The sequence below is a fragment of the Esox lucius genome, chromosome 2 (assembly GCF_011004845.1).
Source record: "Esox lucius isolate fEsoLuc1 chromosome 2, fEsoLuc1.pri, whole genome shotgun sequence".
Lineage (NCBI taxonomy): Eukaryota > Metazoa > Chordata > Actinopteri > Esociformes > Esocidae > Esox > Esox lucius.
In genome coordinates, this window is record NC_047570.1 from 13,901,078 (window position 1) to 13,924,592 (window position 23,515).

A 23,515-nucleotide genomic window follows, 5' to 3' on the forward strand; every position below is an offset into this window, starting at 1 on the left:
CCACAAAACACAAGGTAGTAGGACTCAACCAACATGTGTTTCAACAACTTAAACACAATGATCATGTTCTTGTTTATTCTGTGTGAGTATATCTGATTGTTTTAATATGGTTTTGTTTTCATGTAATTTAACTATATTTCACAGCAAAGGTTTTGATTCTTTAGTTGACTTACTGTACGTTCTCTTGAAAGGTTATTTTTCTAGAGAGGCTATGGCCCAAAAAACAGGTAGGTTAACCACGTTTTGTTTCTTAATATGTATTCCCTTTTAACTATTGAAATGGATTACATTTCTGTTTATGTGCTGTAGACAAATTACATTGACAAATTGGAGAGATGTGCCAAGTAATATTTTTCTTCTCCCAAATTAGCCCCGGACATTTTTCCAGCCAAGATCTTTCGGACTGCAGGAACAATAATGGAGGGTAGTGACCTGGAGTTAAAATGTAGTACACATGGACGCAAAGATGAACAAAAAAATGTACATGTTTATTTGTGCAAGAATGGTGTTGCTTTTGAAAAAATCATGAATAGAAAAGATGATACTATTTTCACCCTGAGAAATATGGACAGACAACAGAGTGGTAATTACAGCTGTGTGTTCTCTAATAACTTGTACACACTCTCTGAAGTCCGAGAGAAAGGGGACAATTCCATTTATATCCAGGTCATTGGTAAGGATCTGTTAATTCTCTGTATAGCTCATTGTTGATAGACATTTCTTTACCATCATGGAAATTATATAATTTACAGAGTGACTTTTATATTCCTGTCTTACTCTGCTCATACAGATCGGATTCTCCCTGCAGTCATATCAATTACAGGCTCAAACACAGCAAAACAGGGAGATAATGTGGAGTTTAAGTGTACTATTTCAGACCCCATACATACCAGTGAATTAGTTCACTCTTACCTCTGCAAGAATGGAACTCATGTTCAGGTGCAGGTTTTTGATGTTTATAGAATGGAGGCAACTTTTACTATTAAGGATGTTAAACTGAATGACAGAGGGAACTACAGCTGTGTGCTTGACCTGCAACCAAAACGCAATGAATTTACAGAGAGGCAATTATATGGAAGCAATACAGCATTTCTTCAGGTTGATGGTAAGCCTGTATATATCTACTTATTTGAATCATATAGTCAGAACATAATTGTTGGAGGTAAATGTTTACGTTGTATTAAGATGTATAACATGCCGGTTTTGCTTTCCAGTGTGGAGTGACCCAACCTTAGTGGTCATGGTCTGTGTCGGTTTTCTGATCTTATCAGCAATTCTGGGCATATGGTGGCTGATCAGAAAACAAGGTCAGGATATTCTCTTCAACCATATAATTGTTAGAAGTAAAAAAAATCTAAATCTCTCTCTCTTTACGTATTTTGTAGTTTGTGTTTATCTTAATGTTGACCAATAATGTTAACCTTCTAATTAACAGGAGCTGTACAACTGTGCTATGAAAGGTACGCTCAATTGAAATGACATTGTTATTACTTTATTAGTTCAGAATAATACTGCACAATGAATCAATGTGTCTAGTATTCATTTCTCCAGGACCCCACCAAATGAAGATGTGCCAATGCCAGACAAGGGTATGTTTACCAACCTGCTCTCCAATGAAACAATTGTTTAGTCAACATCATTTTTTACTCTGGGATGTTACTTCGACTTAAGGTAAAACATCAAGTATGGAGGGAGAATCCAGGTAGGAAAATATACTTTAGTTTATATTAACTTATATTGGAGTTTAAAATAAATGTTATTATGTCTTCTGTCGTTTAATTGATTACAAATGCTACAACCTTCAAATGTACTGTAATGAAGTAAGGAGAAAAGCTTTTATAGGGCTCATGTTATAAATAACATACTAGATTCAAATGTGTGCTGTTTCCATACAGTGAGGTAAGCAAAATCTATTTTAACATACAATATTGTATTTATTTCTTAGTGATGAATATGCATATCAGAATGTGACAGGTAGGACACTCATTTATAGTTTGGATAATGTTTTGCTGGATTAAAATGCTTTAAACTAAAAGCTAATCTGTTTCAAAATCCTGACAATTTTGAAACTGGGAAGATGGTAATGGCAAATAAAGTTTCAGTGTGTTATGAAGATGTTCTAATATCTAAAACATGCAGGGAGGCCTACTTTGCATAACAATAAATATATACTAATTAAAGAAATAAATGTTTTGTCCAGACTTTGAAAACACTTATTAAATGGGTAAACATAAACATTTCTGACATTTAATAAGATACATTTCCTATTCTAATCCCAAAAAGCTGATAGAACATACCAAAATGTGGGTAAGAATACAAGTATTAAAACATTTAATGTTTTATTTCTTTTTTATTTTAACATTTCTGATACTGAGTCATGAATGACCCAGTGCAGTGCAATTATTAAAATATTTTGTTAAATACAGTACATTTTTTAACATTCTATGTTCTGCAAAACAGCTGAGGACATTGATACATATGAGGATTTGGGTGAGAAATTATTTGATAAAATGATGCTCCATTCAAATGTATATGTATGCTTTTATTCTAATTAAAGACATAAATGTTTTATCCAGACCTTGAAAACACTTATTAAATGGGTAAACATAAACATTTCTGACGTTTAATAAGATACATTTCCTATTCTAATCCCAAAAAGCTGATAGAACATACCAAAATGTGGGTAAGAATACAAGTATTAAAATAATTATGCTGTAAATGTAATGTTATATCTCTTTTTTCTTTTGACATTTCTGATACTGACCCATGAATGAACCCTTTGCAATGCAATGATTAAAATATTTGGTTAAATACAGTATCTTTTTTAACATGTTATAATCTTCAAAACAGGTGAGGACATTGATACATACGATGATGTGGGTGAGAAATGGTTTGATAATATAAAGCTCTATTCAAATGTAATGATTAAATTGTAAAATGTTCAAACTACAATGAACTCAAAAAGTATTTAGACAGTGGCATATATATTTTTATTGGGTGGGGGTCTGTTACAGTCTGGATTTGAAATGATACTATGGAGTTGAAGTGCAGACTTTCCGCTGTAATTTGAAGGTATCTTCAATGATATTGAATGAACCATTTAGAAATGATTGCACACTTTCGAAGTTGCCCCAGTATGGACGGATTAACATTGTGTACTTTCAGTACTTGGCCACATATCCTTTGAATACATGCCCAAGCTGACTGTGTTAGTTGCTGGGGTTATGTTTTTTCTTCACTATTGAAAGGGCGACCAGGCCCTATACCATTTATTTGCTCAAGAGTGCTTTCTTCCTTTTTCATATACCATTGCTACTATAAAATGGCAGAAAATTTACAAAAAGTGCCGTTATTTCTAGATATAGATGAAAATAACTTCTAATTCAATCTGCACTTTAACCTGTCATTTTATCATTCCAAAGATTGTCACTGTGACTGTAAAGTATTTCATGTCTTGAGTGAAAACAATTGGCTAATAAATTATGATAAAATATATCTAAGCTAATAAAAAAATATGAAACATACACAAATATGTACAATGGCTTTGGAAAGTATTCAGATATCTTCACTTCCACCACATTTTGTTGTTATAGACTTCATTTATAATTGATTGAATGTCATTTGTATTTCCATACATTGGGTGGTCCCCCAAATATTATCACCCCACTTTTTTTTTCTTATATTATGAACTCTGCTATAAATTCTCATAAAGCTGTTTACATTTTACTGTTAAAATGTTGGCAGAGTGCTTGGATTGCATATGAATAGCTTTCCTATGAATAGCTGCACCAATGAGATCCTAGGAATTTCATCACATGACTTTTACAGAACATTGTTGGTGGACAGCTTTAGGGAGTTGAAATGAATGAGTTTGTTTGTATTCTTAAACATACTCTCTATGTCAGGAATTACATAGATGGTGCCTAAGAGTATAAGCAATATAGATACTCAGTAATTGTCTTCATATCAATACCACAGGAACTGCATAGAAGGTGCCTAATGGTAAGCAATCCAGGCACTCAGTCACTGTCCTATCAATACCGCAGGGCTAGAAAAAGACTGATTGGACAAAATAAACAGTACATCTACATCAAACAAGCTGCAGCATCATATTACAGAGGACAGAGGAAAGAATTATGCTCAACTTGGAAGAATTTACTTGCTACTTGAATGGATGAAATCATGGCAGTCTGGCAGTTCGTGAATATTTTGCAAACCCAAACTAACTATATAGGTTATTTAAGACACAACTAGACTAGACTGGAAAAAGATTGCTGGAACAAAATGAATAATAATTTTCTCTTTTCATCGGGCAGTTGAGGTCAAGAAAATGAAGAATTAGAGAATCTGGACCAAAGTACAAACCTGCCTGTATTCTCACCATAAGGCAAGGTAATTACTTAATTTGCAACATTCTGAGTTTTGAGAAATATACTGTGCAGCATATTTTGATAAGTTATGTGTGTTTGATGTAATGCAGTCAGAAGTGTACTCCCATGTTTCTCAGTTGACCACCTGTTTCAAGTACAGTATACAGTGGGGCAAAAAAGTATTTAGTCAGCCACCAATTATGCAAGTTCTCCCACTTAAAAATATGAGAGAGGCCTTTAATTTTCATCATCCTTCAACTATGAGAGACAAAATGAGAGAGAAAAATGCAGAAAATCACATTGTAGGATTTTTAATGAATATATTGGTAAATTCCTAAGTATTTGGTCACCTACAAACAAGCAAGATTTCTGGCTCTCACAGACCTGTAACTTCTTCTTTAAGAGGCTCCTCTGTCCTCCACTCGTTACCTGTATTAATGGCACCTGTTTGAACTTGTTATCAGTATAAAAGACACCTGTCCACAACCTCAAACAGTCACACTCCAAATTCCACTATGGCCAAGATCAAAGAGCTGTCAAAGGACACCAGAAACAAAATTGTAGACCTGCACCAGGCTGGGAAGACTGAATCTGCAATAGGTAAGCAGCTTGGTGTGAAGAAATCAACTGTGGGAGCAATTATTAGAAAATGTAAGACATACAAGACCACTGATAATCTCCCTCGATCCGGGGCTCCATGCAAGATCTCACCCCGTGGGGTCAAAATGATCACAATAATCCCAGAACCACACGGGGGGACCTAGTGAATGACCTGCAGAGAGCTGGGACCAAAGTAACAAAGGCTACCATCAGTAAGCCAGGGACTCAAATCCTGCAGTGCCAGACGTGTCCCCCTGCTTAAGCCAGTACATGTCCAGGCCCGTCTGAGGTTTGCTAGAGTGCATTTGAATGGTCCAGAAGAGGATTGGGAGAATGTCATATGGTCAGATGAAACCAAAATAGAACATTTTGGTAAAAACTGAACTTGTTGTGTTTGGAGGAGAAAGAATGCGGAGTTGCATCCAAAGAACACCATACTTACTGTGAAGCATGGGGGTGGAAACGTCATGCTTTGGGGCTGTTTTTCTGCAAAGGGACCAGGACGACTGATCCGTGTAAAGGAAAGAATGAATGGGGCCATGTATCGTGAGATTTTGAGTGAAAGCCTCCTTCCATCAGCAAGGGCAATGAAGATGAAACGTGGCTGGGTCTTTCAGCATGACAATAATCCCAAACACACCGCCCGGGCAACGAAGGAGTGGCTTCGTAAGAAGCATTTCAAAGTACCGGAGTGGCCTAGCCAGTCACCAGATCTCAACCCCATAGAAAATCTTTGGAGGGAGTTGAAAGTCCGTGTTGCCCAGCGACTGCCCAAAAACATCACGGCTCTAGAGGAGATCTGCATGGAGGAATGAGCCAAAACACCACCAACAGTGTTTGAAAACCTTGTGAAGACTTACAGAAAACATTTGACCTCTGTCATTGCCAACAAAGGGTATATAACAAAGTATTGAGATTAACTTTTATTATTGACCAAATACTTATTTTCCACCATAATATACCAATACATTCATTTAAAATCCTACAATGTGATTTTCTGGATTTATTTTTCTCATTTTGTCTCTCATAGTTGAAGTGTACCTATGATGAAAATTACAGGCCTCTCTCATCTTTTTGAGTGGGAGAAATTTGCACAATTGGTGGCTGACTAAATACTTTTTTGTCCCACTGTATATTTGGTGGTCTGTGGAAGTAGCTTAACTATAGCTATTACATGAACATAATGTCTAAAAAGAAATTGGTGAGTTAACAGGCTATGTAAAATTAGTTATAAAAATGTGGGATAATTGCATAATAATTACTGCAATTTAAATAATTACATGTTTATCTTACTACTGATGTTCCCCAAGGATCGGTTCTTGGTACTCTCATCTTCTCTCTATTCATCTAGTCTCTTGGTTTCTGTCATATCCTCACATGGTCTTTCTATCACTGTCATGCAGATGATACTCTTTTTTTCTCTCTCCATACTTGTCCACTCTAGAACATGCCCATCATGATGGACAACTGCACTGCGTCCAAAAAACCCTGACAACTATACGCTGTCCTTCTCTGCAAGCATCAACATTTATCACGTTATGCGCTAAGGGACACCAAGTTCAACATAAAGATCCATGTGACACTGCCCCAAAAACTGAGCTCAATGTTCTTCCAGATTCATAGCACTTCTAGAGTAGACAGAATGTGGTGTTAATTTTATATAATTTTATCCATTCCATGTTTCTGTCTGGATTCCATGATTCCACCTTGATCTCCGCAACTTGGATATTGTGGGGGCCATATAAACACAATACCCCATAATAACAAAACAGAAACATGTTTTAAAAACTGTGTGCACATTTCTTTTTATATGAAAAACTGCAAGAAAAAGCCATGAAGTGAAAATATATATATTTTTTACTGATCTGGGGAAGTTTATATAAAAATGACTAATGCTTTGAAAATTCCCAGAAACACAGTGAGCTCCATCCTTGTGAAATGTAAGATGTTTAGAGTTAGCTCTTTCACCAAACTAAGTAACTGGCCCTAAAGGGCATGGGTGGGTAAGGGGACAGAGAACCCAATTACCCATCTAACAAAGCTTCAGAGTTTCTCTGCAGAGATGAGAGAAATTGTCAAAAAGACTAACATCTCTGCAGCACTCCATCGATAAGGCCTTTATGGTAGAGTGGCTAGACGGAAGCCTCCCTTGAGTAAAAGACATATGACATGGCGCCTGGAGTTTGCACATAAAGGAAGAATATTCCCCGGCCTGAAAAGACCTAAACTGAATTATTATGCCTGAATGCCAAGTGCTATGTCTGGTGATTACAAGGTACTACTCTTCACCTGGCTAATACCATCCCTACAATGAAGAATGGTGATTGGAGCATTAAGTGGCCAAGGCAAAGCCTAAACTTAAACCATGTCGAACATCTGTGGGGATTCTTGAAAAACACAGTTCACCGACACTCCCTACCCAATCTGAAAGAGATTTGTTGGATCTGCAAGGGACAATGGGAGAATTCAGTTTTATTTTTTTTTAAACACCAAAATGTGGAAAAGATCTCTAACCCCTTCCTTTTGATCAATCACTGCTCCTTCAGCAGGCAGGGGGCAGGCGGGTTACCCAAGATCATGCCAACTGAGACTAGAGCCACTGTATAGCTGTCGGCAACTAGAAATCTATCTCACGTTTACTAAAAAGACAATGTTCACTAACAAATATTTTCTCTTTACAGCACTCATCTCACCTGCCTGCATTTATCATCGATACTGTATACAATGTTATTCTTGACATCTAAATGAGTCCGAAAGATGTCAATCCATGTAAATCATTTACTCAGTGTTCATATCCCAATGTCTTTTATCTTCACCATATAATTGTACCTACAGTGGAGAGAACAAGTATTTGATACACTGCCAATTTTGCAGGTTTTCTTACTTACAAAGCATGTAGAGGTCTGTAATTTTTATCATAGGTACACTTCAACTGTGAGAGACGGAATCTAAAACAAAAATCCAGAAAGTCACATTGATAAATAATATGCATGACATAAGTATTTGTATGACATAAGTATTTGATCACCTACCAACCAGTAAGAAACAATTGTTTGTTTTTCTTTAAGAAGCCCTCCTGTTCTCCACTCATTACCTGTATTAACTGCACCTGTTTGAACTTGTTATCTGTATAAAAGACACCTGTCAAAACACACACAATCAAACAGACTCCAACCTCTCCACAATGGCCAAGTCCAGAGAGCTGTGTAAGGACATCAGGGATAAAATTGCAGACCTGCACAAGGCTGGGATGGGCTACACGGCAATAGGCAAGCATCTTGGTGAGAAGGCAACAACTGTTGGTGCAATTATTAGAAAATGGAAGAAGTTCAAGATGACGGTCAATCTCCCTCGGTCTGGGGCTCCATGCAAGATCTCACCTCGTGGGGCATCATTGATCATGAGGAAGGTGAGGGATCAGCCCAGAACTACACGGCAGGACCTGGTCAATGACCTGAAGAGAGCTGGGACCACAGTTTCAAAGAAAACCATTAGTAACACACATGGATTAAAATCCTGCAGCGCACGCAAGGTCCCCCGGCTCAAGCCAGTGCATGTCCAGGCCCATCTGAAGTTTGCCAATGACCATCACCAAATAGAGCTTTTTGGTCTAAACTCCACTCGCTGTGTTTGGAGGAAGAAGAAGGATGAGTACAACCCCAAGACCACCATCCCAACCGTGAAGCATGGAGGTGGAAACATCATTCTTTGGGGATGCTTTTCTGCAAAGGGGATAGGACGACTGCACCGTATTGAGGGGAGGATGGATGGGGCCATGTATCTCCAGATCTTGGCCAACAACCTCCTTCCATCAGTTAGAGCATTGCAGATGGGTCGTGGCTGGGTCTTCCAGCATGACAACGACCCGAAACTAAGGAGTGGCTCCGTAAGAAGCATCTCAAGGTCCTGGAGTGGCCTAGCCAGTCTCCAGACCTGAACCCAATAGAAAATCTTTGGAGGGAGCTGTAAGTCCGTATTGCCCGGCGACTGCCCTGAAACCTGAAGGATCTGGAGAAGGTCTTTATGGAGGAGTGGGAAAAATTGTGTACTGCTAAAAAATAACCTGGTGAACATGTCACAACTAATTAGGTTAATTGGCAACAGGTTAGTATCATCATTGGGAATAATAGTTGGGGAGAGGTTCTTCACTTTGTGAAAGACTGTGCAGGCAAATAGTGCAGCAATTTAAGAATCGTTTTCCCAACATTAATTTGCAAAGAGTTTGGGAATCTTATAATCTATGGTACATAATATCATTAAAAGATTCAGAGAATCCAGAGAAATCTGTACGCAAGGGACAAGGCCGGAAACTAATGTTGGATCAGGCCCTCTTTGATCGGGCCCTCAGATGGAGCTGCATTAAAAACAGATACAATTCTTTAGTCGACATCACTGCATGGGCTCAGGAACACTTCAGAAATCCATTGTCTGTGAACACAGTACAACGCTGCATCCACAAATGCAAGTTCAAACTCTACCATGTGAAGAAGAAATCATATGTAAACAAGATTCAGAACTGCCGCTGCCTTCTCTGGGCCCAAGCTCATTTAAAGATTACTGAGGTGAAATGGAAAACTGTCCTGTGGTCTGACAAATCAAAATGTTTAATTATTTTTGGGAATCGTGGACACCGCATCCTCTGGGCTAAAGAGCAGAGGGACCTTCTGGCTTGTTATCAGTGCACAGTTCAAAAGCCAGCATCTGTGATGGTATGGGGGTGCATTAGTGCACATGGCATGGGTGACTTGCACATCTGTGAAGGCACCATTAATTCTGAACAATATATACAGGTTTTGGAGCAACATACAGTATGCTGCCATACAGACAACGTCTTTTTTAGGGAAGGCCCTGATATTTCAGCAAGACAATGCCAAACCACATTCTGCATGTTTTACAACAGCATGGCTCCGTAGTAAAAGAGTCCAGGTGCTAAACTGGCCTGTCTGCAGTCCAGACCTGTCACCCACTGAAAACATTTGGTGCATTATGAAACGGGAAATATGAAAAAGGAGACCCAGAACTGTTGAGCAGCTGAAATCCTATATCAAGCAAGAATGACAATACATTTCACCTTCGAAACTACGGCAATCGGTCTCCTCAGTTCCTAAACGTTCACAGAGTATTGTTAAAAGAAGAGATGATGCAACACAGTGACATGCCCCTGTCCTAAAATGTTTGAGATGTGTTGCTGGCATACAAAATTCTAAATAGGTATGTATTTTTCCAAAAACTATAACATTTCAAAGTTTCAACATTTGATATGTTTTCTTTGTACTATTTTCAATTACATATAAGGATAGATTATTTGCAGATCAATGCATTCTGTTTTTATTTTAATTTTACGCAGCGTCCCAGCTTTTCTTGGAAATGGGGTTGTATATATATATATTTTCTTAGAACAAATAAACACTTACTGCTAGTTATTAAATGCTTTTAATAACTTTCTCAGGTGGCCTACAGAAAGTTCTTTGCACTACTGCAGCCAAAACTATACACAACCTTACATTATTTTGAAAACAATTTTTAAATGTATCCAAACATTCTCATTGTATATCTCAGTTTCACACCCTTCTGGAGTTGAAGGACTTGTAACAAATGGATTGTAGCTATGTGTAATGATAAGGTTTTGTTTCCAACATCCTCAAACAATTATTTGAGGTTCACTATATTGACAGTGGTAGAGAGCAGAATTATCTCTTCTTTTTTTTTTTTTATATCCTGTAGCCACTTGCAACTTACCACTTGTGAAATATATAACACAGTAAATTACAAGATATTTCTGGTACTTATGTCTGTTAGACATGTAAGTCACAGTTTGCACAGGAAACCACACACTCATTCTGTTACATTTGTTCAGTCATTCATGTAAGGTTATGAGAACCAAAATAAAGTGGTTTATAATGTGCATACTTCAAATTTGGTTAACCTACTTCAACATGTATGTGTCTTTATTAACCTTATGGGAGTAGCCTAAATGCAAAAAGTTTTTTTAATCATGCAGTTTTTTCCAATGGCCCGAAACAGTTATAAAATACAGAATGAAATTGCTTGATCGACAATGTTCGACTATGTTAACACAATGCAAATTGTTGTTATGGTAATAAAACTTTTAATAACAAAGAAGTGTTGTAAAATAAAATGTGATGTTCCATATTTTTTCAATATATTTAGTTTACATTTCCTCAAATGTGATTTTTCTCAAATGGAACTAGGCCTGTGGTGGGAAAAATCTTCTAAAATGTTGCATCTGAATAATCATGAAAAATCACAAACTCAACAGTATTTATTTTAAACTCCTGTTATTATATATACACTGCTCAAAAAAATTAAGGGAACACTTAAATCACACATCGTGTCTCAATTATCAAAACCTTTACTCTACATTCTGCAATTTGTTGAGAACAAAATGATGTAACAATGGTCAATGGAAACCAAAATCACCAACCGATTTAGGGCTGGATTCAAACTCACACCAAAAAAATTTATAAATTGAAATCACAGGCTGTTCTCATAATGTGACTTAGTGTGTATGGCCTCTACGTGCCTGTTTGCACTCCCGACAACGTTTGGGCATGCTCCTGATGAGACAGCGGATGGTGTCCTTGTGGGTCTTCTCCAAGACCTGGATCAGGGCACAAGTGAGCTCCTGGAGAGTCTGTAGCGCTACTTGGTCGTGTCAGATGCAATAATACATAACGTCCCAGAGGTTCTCACTTGGATTCAGTTCTAGGGAACATGAGGGCCAGTCAATGGCATTAATGCCGTTGTCATCCAGGAACTCCCTACACACTCTGGCCACATGAGGCCAGGCATTGTCTTGCACCCGGAGGAACCCAGGGCCCACTGCACCAGCGAAAGGACTGACTATGTGTCTGAGTATTTCATCCCAGTACCTAAGAGCAGTTAGTGTACCATTGGCTCGCATGTGGAGATCTGTGCGACCCTCCAAGGATAGGCCTCCCCACCGCCAAACTGGTCATGCTGGAAGATGTTGTAGGCAGCATAATGTTCACCACGGCGTCTCCAGACTCTTTCACATCTGTCACGTGCTCAGTGTGAACCTGCTCTCACCTGTGACGAGAAAAGTGCACCAATTGCGGACCTACCAATTCTCATGTAGCCTGTTTCTGACAGTTTGGTCAGAAACATGAACACCAGTAGCTCAATGGAGGTCATTTTGTAGGGATCTGGCAGTGCTCCTCCTGTTTCTCCTTGCACTAAGGAGCAGATACCGGTCCTGCTGCTGGGTTGATACCCTTCTACGGCCCTGTCCAGCAGTCCTCGTGTAACGGCTCGTCTCCTGGTATCTCCTCCATGCTCTTGAGACTATACTGGGAGACACAACAAAACTATCTGCGATGGCACGTATGAATGTGCCAACCTGGAGTAGCTAGACTACCTGTACAACCTGAATGGGCTGCAGGTACCGCCTCAGGCTACCAGTAGTGACAAGAACACTAGCAAAATGCGCAACTAGAGAAGAATCAGTCATGAAGGATAAGTAGAGAGCATTTGTCTATGGCCACCACCTGCAAAAAAAATCCCTTTTTCGGGGCTGTTATGCTGTTGCCACTCCAGTGCACCTGTTGTTACTTTCATTTGAGGAACCCTGACTGCAGTGTGCAGTGATGTTCAATGTGGGCGGAGTCAATCGCATTTAACCCCACCCATTCCCATCTCCTTCAACATCACCCTAGCTCAGGTTCACATCGAAGGAATCAATGTCAACAAAAGCAAATCTTAATCAAACCTAACCTACAGTACATGGATAAAAATATGAACCTTGTTGCTTAAGCTTTAATGAGGTTTTCTCAATACTTTAATGAAGAAACTGATAAAACCCATAGGTGCAAAATAAAGGTAACTTAGAGAAATGAGGAGAACCAAGAGCATGCAGGAGAGGGAGTGTGGTGATGCAGTAACCACAACTAAGGAATCATTATGAAATATGTGAACATGCCAACAGAAAAAAACAAGGTTGGTGCTTAATGATTAAAACGTTTACTAGATTTTTGTTTTATTTTACTACATATTTTAATTGGGTATTTTTGTTTGATGGCCAAAGGTATCAGTTTTGATATTATCAATAGTTAAATAATACACTCACCTAAAGGAACACCATACTAATACTGTGTTTGACCCCCTTTCGCCTTCAGAACTGCCTTAAATCTACGTGGCATTGATTCAACAAGGTGCTAAAAGCATTCTTTAGAAATGTTGGCCCATATTGATAGGATAGCATCTTGCAGTTGATGGAGATTTGTGGGATGCACATCGAGGGCACGAAGCTCCCGTTCCACCACATCCCAAAGATGCTCTATTGGGTTGAGATCTGGTGACTGTGGGGGCCATTTTAGTACAGTGAACTCATTGTCATGTTCAAGAAACCAATTTGAAATGATTCGAGCTTTGTGACATGGTGCATTATCCTGCTGGAAGTAGCCATCAGAGGATGGGTACATGGTGGTCATAAAGGGATGGACATGGTCAGAAACAATGCTCAGGTAGGCCGTGGCATTTAAACGATGCCCAATTGGCACTAAGGGGCCTAATGTGTGCCAAGAAAACCCCCACACCATTACACCACCACCACCAGCCTGCACAGTGGTAACAAGGCATGATGGATCCATGTTCCCATTCTGTTTACACCAAATTCTGACTCCAGTCTTCAACTGTCCAATTTTGGTGAGCTCGTGCAAATTGTAGCCTCTTTTTCCTATTTGTAGTGGAGATGAGTGGTACCCGGTGGGGTCTTCTGCTGTTGTAGCCCATCCGCCTCAAGGTTGTGCGTGTTGTGGCTTCACAAATGCTTTGCTGCATACCTCGGTTGTAACGAGTGGTTATTTCAGTCAAAGTTGCTCTTCTATCAGCTTGAATCAGTCGGCCCATTCTCCTCTGACCTCTAGCATCAACAAGGCATTTTCGCCCACAGGACTGCCGCATGCTGGATGTTTTTCCCTTTTCACACCATTCTTTGTAAACCCTAGAAATGGTTGTGCGTAAAAATCCCAGTAAATGAGCAGATTGTGAAATACTCAGACCGGCCCGTCTGGCACCAACAACCATGTCACGCTCAAAATTGCTTAAATCACCTTTCTTTCCCATTCTGACATTCAGTTTGGAGTTCAGGAGATTGTCTTGACCAGGACCACACCCCTAAATGCATTGAAGCAACTGCCATGTGATTGGTTGATTAGATAATTGCATTAATGAGAAATTGAACAGGTGTTCCTAATAATCCTTTAGGTGAGTGTAGATCTATAGTGTATATATTTACAGAGAGGGAAAACAATATTTGATCCCCTGCTGATTTTGTATGTTTGCCCACTGACAAAGAAATGATCAGTCTATAATTTTAATGCTAGGTTTATTTGAACAGTGAGAGACAGAACAACAACAAAAATATCTAGAGAAACGCATGTCAAAATGTTAAAAATTTATTTGCATTTTAATGAGTGAAATAAGTATTTGATCCCCTCTCAATCAGAAAAACTACTGGCTCCCAGGTGTCTTTTATGCAGGTAACGAGCTGAGATTAGGAGCACACTCTTAAAGGGAGTGCCCCTAATCTCAGTTTGTTAACTGTATAAAAGACACCTCTCCACAGAAGCAATCAATCAATCAGATTCCAAACTCTCCACCATGGCTAAGACCAAAGAGCTGTCCAAAGATATTAGGGACAGGATTGTAGACCTACACAAGGCTGGAATGGGCTACAAGACCATCACCAAGCAGCTTGGTGAGAAGGTTGCAACAGTTGGTGCGATTATTCGCAAATGGAAGAAACACAAAAGAACTGTCAATCTCCCTCAGTCTAGGACTCCATGCAAGATCTCACCTTGTGGAGTTACAATGATCATGAGAACGGTGAGGAATCAGCACAGAACTACACGGGAGGATCTTGTCAAAGATCTCAAGGCAGCTGGGACCATAGTCACCAAGAAAACAATTGGTTACACATTACTGTCACGGTCGTGGGATGAGAAGGACACAGGCGCAGAGTATAGGTAGTGAAGGTAATCCATGTTTAATGAAAATAAAAGAAAGACTCCAACAAAACAAAAGGCAGCAACCAGTGACGTGGGTATTCCTTACACAGGATAAACAAAACCAAAATGAACCACGCCTCAGGGCCTACAAACTAAACTTAAATAGGGTCCCCAATTGGAGGCAATAACTAACACCTGCCTCCAATTGGGGAAACCAAAAAAAGGAGTAGAGGTGGCTAAAGGCCACCTCCTGTCCTGGCTATGCCCCGAGCCCAGCGCAGAGATGGCTAGGGGCACAGCCAGGACGTGACAATTACGCTGTGAAGAACTGAAATCCAGCAGGCCCGTCTGAAGTTTGCCAATGAACATCTGAATGATTCAGAGGAGAACTGGGTGAAAGTGTTGTGGTCAGATGAGACCAAAATCGAGCTCTTTGGCATCAACTCAACTCGCCATGTTTGAAGTAGGAGGAATGCTGCCTATGACCCCAAGAACACCATCCCCACCGTCAAACATGGATGTGGAAACATTTGGGGGTGTTTTTCTGCTAAGGGGACAGGACAACTTCACCACATTAAATGGACGATGGACGGGGCCATGTACCATCAAATCTTGGGTGAGAACTTCTTTCCCTCAGCCAGGGCATTGAAAATGGGTCGTGGATGGGTCGTGGATGGCTCAAGCACATTAAGGTCCTGGAGTGGCCTTGCCAGTCTCCAGACCTTAATCCCATAGATAATCTGTGGAGGGAGCTGAAGGTTCGAGTTGCCAAACATCAGCCTCGAAACCTTAATGACTTGGAGAAGATCTGCAAAGCAATGGGACAAAATCCCCCTGAGATATGTATAAACCTGGTGGCCAACTACAAGAAACGTCTGACCTCTGTGATTGCCAAGAAGGGTTTTGCCACTAAGTACTAAGTCATGTTTTGCAGAGGGGTCGCATTTGTGAAATGCTTTTTTCTGGATTGTTTTGGTGTTATTCTGTCTCTCACTGTTCAAATAAACCTGCCATTGAAACTATAGACTGATCATTTCTTTGTCAGTGGGCAAACGTAGAAAATCAGCAGGGGATCAAATAAATGTTTTCCTCACTGTTTACATGCATATATATATATATATATATATATATATATATATATATATATATGTATTTATATAGCCTATATATTATGTGATAGTGGTTGTATTATATGTTAATTGTAGTATTATTGGAAAACTTTCAGAGAATGTTTCCACCCGTTACACGCTGTACTTTTACGATAAGCATCTTGTCCTAGCTGCTGTCTTGAATCGTATATATTTTAAACCGAGTGGGTGATAAGGTATGATCAGGTGCGTAAGTACGCACTTGACAGCTCCTACTTAACACAGCTGCAGCGGCCTTTGCTGGGCACAAAAGCAAAAGCAGAGAAGTAGGCTACAGCAATAATAAGAAATGCATCATGTACCATAACATGATCCTGAAGCCACAGACTCCGGCCAAACTCAAACTAAAAGGGAATTCCAAGTTACTATCCAGTGGTTCTCAACCTTTTTTAGGCCAGCGCCCCCCCCCCCCCCTATTTATATTATCTAGGTCCCTCACCTCCCTCCATCAAATAAGATGTAGACTAATTGCCATGAATATTAATGATTATTATTATTATTGTTATGATTTTTATTATTGTTGTTATTATTATTGTTGTTGTTACTATTGTTATCATCAAAAAATCACATAATTGAATGACAAACAACAGATGTATTAGTTTCCCATGGAAAAAAAACAGCACCCAATCAGAAACAGCTAGCAATTTAGCATTAAAATCTTAATTAAACAACAGCCAATCATGAATGCAATACAATAATAATTCTTATGAATTGTTACAACGGAAAACAGAATAATTATATTTCCAAAGAAATAAGTAAAAAACCTTTGCAAGTAAGTGAGAGACGTGCGCCTGGTGTTTCTCTGCCAGTTTCTTCACTCCGGGCTGCAGAGGTAAGTTAATGCGCCTGAAGCCATCAAGTCATAGCGATTACGGTACTTGGACTGCATGTGGAGGACCTGGCTGAATCCCTACTCAACTAGATAAGTGGTCTGGAAAGCAAGAAGAAGCAGTATGTTTTATTGTCTAGGCAATTTTGTGTTCATTTGCTTTGGCAACGTTGTATTGCAGTCATGTCAACAAAGCCACTTGTATTGAAAATTGCTTCCTTAAGGGGAAGCCTGACAGCATAATTTCCCTCTTGTCTTGTGAATGTGATACAGAGATTAGGAGTTCATGGTGTATACATTTAAATAAATTGTTCCACGTGTAATACCAAGAAAGAGAGCGTCCATTTTACAGAAATATTTGAAACTCGTATTGTTGTGAATCTTTGTAAACTTGCCTTAAACCAACCTCAACGCCCCTCCTTTCAAAATATTACGTCCAGCACCCCCATTGTCCTCTGAACGCCCCCGCTGAGAAACACTGCTATAAACAGACATTATCACAACGTTATTATTTAAATGCGGAGCGCGCAATATTTGAAAGCATTAAATCTGTAGACTATTTTAAATGATTTACTTGTATAGACAAATCGTCATCCTATCATGTTGTTCATAAGCTAGCCTTCATTAAAATAATATGGCTTGGTTATACTGCAGGCTATAAAAACAAATACTCGACATACATAATCACAAAGTTTACGGATTTAGTTTGAATCATGACTTAACAAATGTAGGGGGCTTGACCAAAATGTAGGGGGGCTAAGAAAATTGAAGATTTTCAGACTTATGACTTTAAAATACTGAAAAGCTTGTTCAGTGACCTGGTTATAACCTACCCTAGCCCTGGTTAAGTGGGCTGCCTGACCGGGTGGTGTGATTCCTGACTGCTGATTGGCATACAGCCGTGGATTATGAGCCCCTATACCACGGGTATGGATATTTAGCAAAACAGTTTTGTAAGAACTTCTCTTTGTTGTTGTGTAATACATTTGCCAACATACTTTTACCAACATAATACATTTGAAAACAACTGTTGGAAACGCTAATGTTAGTCAGGAAATTACGTCAGGAAAAATAATAGAAAAATATGAAAAAAATACAGGAAATTACGTCATTCGTATATAACTGAAAGAAGTCCCCATCTAGTTTCCTGTCCATTACATAAATCATAGGGTAGAAAGAGTACTAAAAAGTATTTGTACACAATGATGATATGCATTCTTATTCTTTGTGAGTATTTCTGATTACTTTGCTGGTATTGGTTTACATTTAATTTAATTTAAATGTTTGTATGTTAAACTCATGTATGTTTTCTTTAAAGCTGTTGTGTCAAGAAAGGCAATACTCCAAAAAACAGGTAGGTTAAGAAAAATATTGTTTCTCATTTTGTATGGCCTGTTAACTATTGATAAGTAAATTATTGTACTGATCAACGCAGTATGCAATATACTACTGTACCTGACTAGAAAAGATGATACTATTCTCACCCTGAGAACTATCAACAGACAACAGAGTGGTAAACTACTGAAATGGATTACATTTCTGTTTATGTGCTGTAGACAAATTACATTGACAAATTGGAGAGATGTGCCAAGTAATATTTTTCTTCTCCCAAATTAGCCCCGGACATTTTTCCAGCCAAGATCTTTCGGACTGCAGGAACAATAATGGAGGGTAGTGACCTGGAGTTAAAATGTAGTACACATGGACGCAAAGATGAACAAAAAAATGTACATGTTTATTTGTGCAAGAATGGTGTTGCTTTTGAAAAAATCATGAATAGAAAAGATGATACTATTTTCACCCTGAGAAATATGGACAGACAACAGAGTGGTAATTACAGCTGTGTGTTCTCTAATAACTTGTACACACTCTCTGAAGTCCGAGAGAAAGGGGACAATTCCATTTATATCCAGGTCATTGGTAAGGATCTGTTAATTCTCTGTATAGCTCATTGTTGATAGACATTTCTTTACCATCATGGAAATTATATAATTTACAGAGTGACTTTTATATTCCTGTCTTACTCTGCTCATACAGATCGGATTCTCCCTGCAGTCATATCAATTACAGGCTCAAACACAGCAAAACAGGGAGATAATGTGGAGTTTAAGTGTACTATTTCAGACCCCATACATACCAGTGAATTAGTTCACTCTTACCTCTGCAAGAATGGAACTCATGTTCAGGTGCAGGTTTTTGATGTTTTTAGAATGGAGGCAACTTTTACTATTAAGGATGTTAAACTGAATGACAGAGGGAACTACAGCTGTGTGCTTGACCTGCAACCAAAACGCAATGAATTTACAGAGAGGCAATTATATGGAAGCAATACAGCATTTCTTCAGGTTGATGGTAAGCCTGTATATATCATTAACTCTACTTATTTGAATCATATAGTCAGTGCTTTTATTGTTTCCTAGTTAGAACCTAATTGTTGGTGGTTCATGTTTACTTTTTATTAATATGTATAACATGCCTGTTTTGCTTTCCAGTGTGGAGTTATCAAATCCCAGTGGTCATGTTCTGTGTCTGTCTTCTGCTGGTCTTTTTACTGATTGTGGGCATTTACTGGCTGATCAGAAAACAAGGTCAGAACCATGTAATTCTGTCCGTAATATGTGTACTACAATTCGGAAATTATAATCTATATACTACTTTCTCTTTTGTCAGGGGCTGGGAATCTGTGTTGTAGAAGGTAACCTTAGTTTTAATTATATGGTATTTATTGACTTATTTTTAAATAAGTATGCGTAATTTAATCAAAGTATCAATTTCCCCAGAACACCACCAAATGATGTTCCATTATCAGATGAGAGGGAAAGTATGTCTGTTTTTGTTTTCCATTAAAATTAAATACAATTCTTTAAGTCAACTTCCTTTCACACTATGACATGTTTCTTTCTTTTAAGGTAACATTTCAAACATGGAGGAAGAATCCTGGTATGATATTACACAGCATGTTGTTTCCTACATAGGAGTTTCTTTGTGTGCATTTTCTGTAGATTGACTATAAATTGCAATGATGACATACTGTATGTACTGTAATGAAGCAAGGAGAATTTTTTTTATGTGCTATGTTATGAAAAAACATTGTAAAAGTGCTGATTCTGCCCACTAGAATATATTAATAATATTATTTTGAATAATATATTTGATATGACCATCAAATAACCTAACCCATTTTTTGGTATACCATTTGTTTTTTTACTTTAATTGTCAGGGGTGAATTTTCCGGTGTGGCAGGTAAGATTATCAACTGTATTTTTGATTATGATTTGCTCAGTTAAAATGCTGTATATAAAATGTAAATACATCCTCACCATTTTGAAAACATTTAATCCTTTACGCAGATGGGAATTGTACATTACAACAATACTTTAATTGTTATGGTAATTAAATACGTGTTTTTCATTCCTTCCAGCTGTTAATTAAATATATGTTTATTTTAACAGGTTACTGCCATATTGTAATCCCCCAAATAGAAACAACAATGCAACCTTTAGGTGAGTAATGCTTTGGTAATGAAGTTTATTGAATTACAAAGATAATGACACTTTGTTAAATATCTTAAATGATTTTTATTTAATTCTGACATTTTCAAGAGTGTGTACACCTTAATGTCTGAAACAATAGTTTGCAATGTTAGAGAATAGACAATTGTAAAAAAAATTGTCTTGGAAATATGATTGAATTCATATACAGACAGCGGACAAATTAAAGAAAAATAAAGAGACTCAGTAAAGTGCTGAACCATCACGAGCCACCAGAATAGCTTCAATGCGTCTTAGCATAGATTCTAAGAGTCCCTGTGAACTCGACTGTAGGAAACACCATATTTCCAAATGGTATTGCCTCATTTAGTGTTGATGATGGTGGTGGGGAGTGCTGCCTAACATTTCGATCCTTTCCTCTTGCCATCATGATCCAAAAATCGAGGTCAACTGGGCCTGCTCTGCATTTTCATACATGCCACAGAGCGTGATGAGATGTTCATTGCTTAATTGTATCATAGAGTACCACTGTATGGAAGCATCTGCATTTGTTATGTTCCTCCACTCATTTATCCAGGTTTATCAATAAGTTGTCACCTGTCTATATCTATCTATATATTTTCTATCTATTTGTTTATATACACTCACCTAAAGGATTATTAGGAACACCTGTTCAATTTCTCATTAATGCAATTAACTAATCAACCAATCACATGGCAGTTGCTTCAATGCATTTAGGGGTGTGGTCCTGGTCAAGACAATCTCCTGATCTCCAAACTGAATGTCAGAATGGGAAAGAAAGGTGATTTAAGCAATTTAGAGCGTGGCATGGTTGTTGGTGCCAGACGGGCCGGTCTGAGTACTTCACAATCTGCTCAGTTACTGGGATTTTCACGCACAACCATTTCTAGGGTTTACAAAGAATGGTGTGAAAAGGGAAAAACATCCAGTATGCAGCAGTCTTGTGGGGACGAAAATGCCTTGTTGATGCTAGAGGTCAGAGGAGAATGGGCCGACTGATTCAAGCTGATAGAAGAGCAACTTTGACTGAATAACCATTCGTTACAACCGAGGTATGCAGCAAAGCATTTGTGAAGCCACAACACGCACAACCTTGAGGCGGATGGGCTACAACAGCAGAAGACCCCACCGGGTACCACTCATCTCCACTACAAATAGGAAAAAGAGGCTACAATTTGTACGAGCTCACCAAAATTGGACAGTTGAAGACTGGAAGAATGTTGCCTGGTCTGATGAGTCTCGATTTCTGTTGAGACATTCAGATGGTAGAGTTAGAATTTGGCGTAAACAGAATGAGAACATGGATCCATCATGCCTTGTTACCACTGTGCAGGCTGCCGGTGGTGGTGTAATGGTGTGGGGGATGTTTTCTTGGCACACATTTAGTGCCAATTGGGCATTGTTTAAAGGCCACGGCCCACCTGAGCATTGTTTCTGACCATGTCCATCCCTTTATGACCACCATTTACCCATCCTCTGATGGCTACTTCCAGCAGGATAGTGCACCATGTCACAAAGCTCGAATCATTTCAAATTGGTTTCTAGAACATGACAATGAGTTCACTTTACTGAAATGGCCCCCACAGTCACCAGATCTCAACCCAATAGAGCATCTTTGGGATGTGGTGGAACGGGAGCTTGGTGCCCTGGATGTGCATCCCACAAATCTCCATCAACTGCAAGATGCTATCCTATCAATATGGGCCAAAATTTCTAAAGAATGCTTTCAGCACCTTGTTGAATCAATGCCATGTAGAATTAAGGCAGTTCTGAAGGCAAAAGGGGGTCAAACACAGTATTAATATGGTGTTCCTAATAATCATTTAGGTGAGTGTATATGTATAAATATATATACAGCTCTGGAAAAAACTTAAGAGACCACTCTTTCTTAAATCAGCATCTCTATATGTTTGTCTGTTAAATTCCAACACAGGCACAACTCATTTTACTTAATGAGGTACTGATTAGGTGATTACCTGAACCAAATCTAATTTAATGAGGAAAAGTAGGAAAAACATTGCTGTGGTCAACACTATCCTCTTGCAATAGGACCAGGTGTATGGCAAAAACAGGGTTATTCAGAGTTATTCCACCAAATCTTGATTTTTGAACTCTTCCTAAGTTAAAAAAAAAAATGTTTGTTAAAAAATGAATATGAATTTGTTTTCTTTGCATTGTTTGAGGTCTAAATATTTTTTGGGGGAATTTGGGAGTAATGTTTATAGAATAAAACAAAACTGGTCATTTTACTCAAAGACATACCTATGAATAGTAAAACCAGAGAAAACAAGAGTACACCCCTCACATTTTTGTGTGCAATGCTGGCAGCACTCATACGTCTATTTGCCAAGGACAACCTCTGGATATGACGCTGAGCACATGCCACTATGGAGGGAAAAAAGCATTTTCACTTAAGGGTGTACTCACTTTTGTTGCCAGCAGTTTAGACATTAATGGCTATGTGTTGAGTTTTTTTGAGGGGAGAGCACATTTACACTGTTATGCAAGCTGTACACTCACTACTTTACATTGTAGCAAAGTGTAATTTCCTCAGTGTTGTTACATGAAAAGTTATAATCAAATATTTGCTAAAATGTGAGTGGTGTACTCACTTTTGTGAGATACTGTATATATGATTTTATATAATAACCAATATTTGGTGGAATAACCCTGATTTTTTTATCACAGCTTTCATGCGTCTGTCACATTGCTGTTGGGTGACTTTATGCCACTCCTGGCACAAAAATACAAGTAGCTCGGCTTTGTTTGATGGCTTGTGACCATCCATCTTCCTCTTGATCAAATTCCAGAGATGGGGTTCAGGTCTGGAGATGGGGCTGGCCATGACAGGGTCTTGATCTGGTAGTCCTCCATCCTCGCCTTGATTGACCTGGCTGTGTGGCATGGAGCATTGTCACACAGCCAATTCTCAGAGTTGGGGAACACAGTCAGATCAGAAGGAAGCAGGTGTTCTTCCAGGATAACCTTGTACTTGTCTTGATTTATGCGTCCTTCACAAAGACAAATCTGCCTGATTCCAGCCTTGCTGAAGCATCCCCAGATCATC

General features: G+C 38.7%; 1 protein-coding gene and 1 long non-coding RNA gene across 2 annotated transcripts; both read left to right on the forward strand.

Annotated features, from left to right (window-relative positions):
* Positions 1–211: 211 nt before the first annotated feature.
* On the forward strand, positions 212–1,630 carry LOC117592919. The gene is made up of 6 exons (XM_034287328.1): positions 212–227; positions 371–673; positions 791–1,105; positions 1,215–1,307; positions 1,436–1,460; positions 1,552–1,630. The coding sequence occupies exons 1-6, from the start codon at positions 212–214 to the stop codon at positions 1,628–1,630; spliced, it is 831 nt and encodes a 276-aa protein (XP_034143219.1).
* Positions 1,631–18,113: 16,483 nt separating this feature from the next.
* On the forward strand, positions 18,114–19,129 carry LOC117593299. The gene is made up of 4 exons (XR_004574746.1): positions 18,114–18,163; positions 18,255–18,290; positions 18,554–18,856; positions 18,974–19,129. It is a non-coding gene; the product is annotated as an uncharacterized LOC117593299 (long non-coding RNA).
* Positions 19,130–23,515: the final 4,386 nt, after the last annotated feature.

Bases quoted from the DNA above. Each gene is read 5' to 3' on its own strand.
- LOC117592919 (XM_034287328.1), top strand. The intron at 1,106-1,214 runs GTAAGCCTGTAT...TTTGCTTTCCAG, and splicing joins AGCATTTCTTCAGGTTGATG to TGTGGAGTGACCCAACCTTA. The intron at 1,461-1,551 runs GTACGCTCAATT...TCATTTCTCCAG, and splicing joins GTACAACTGTGCTATGAAAG to GACCCCACCAAATGAAGATG.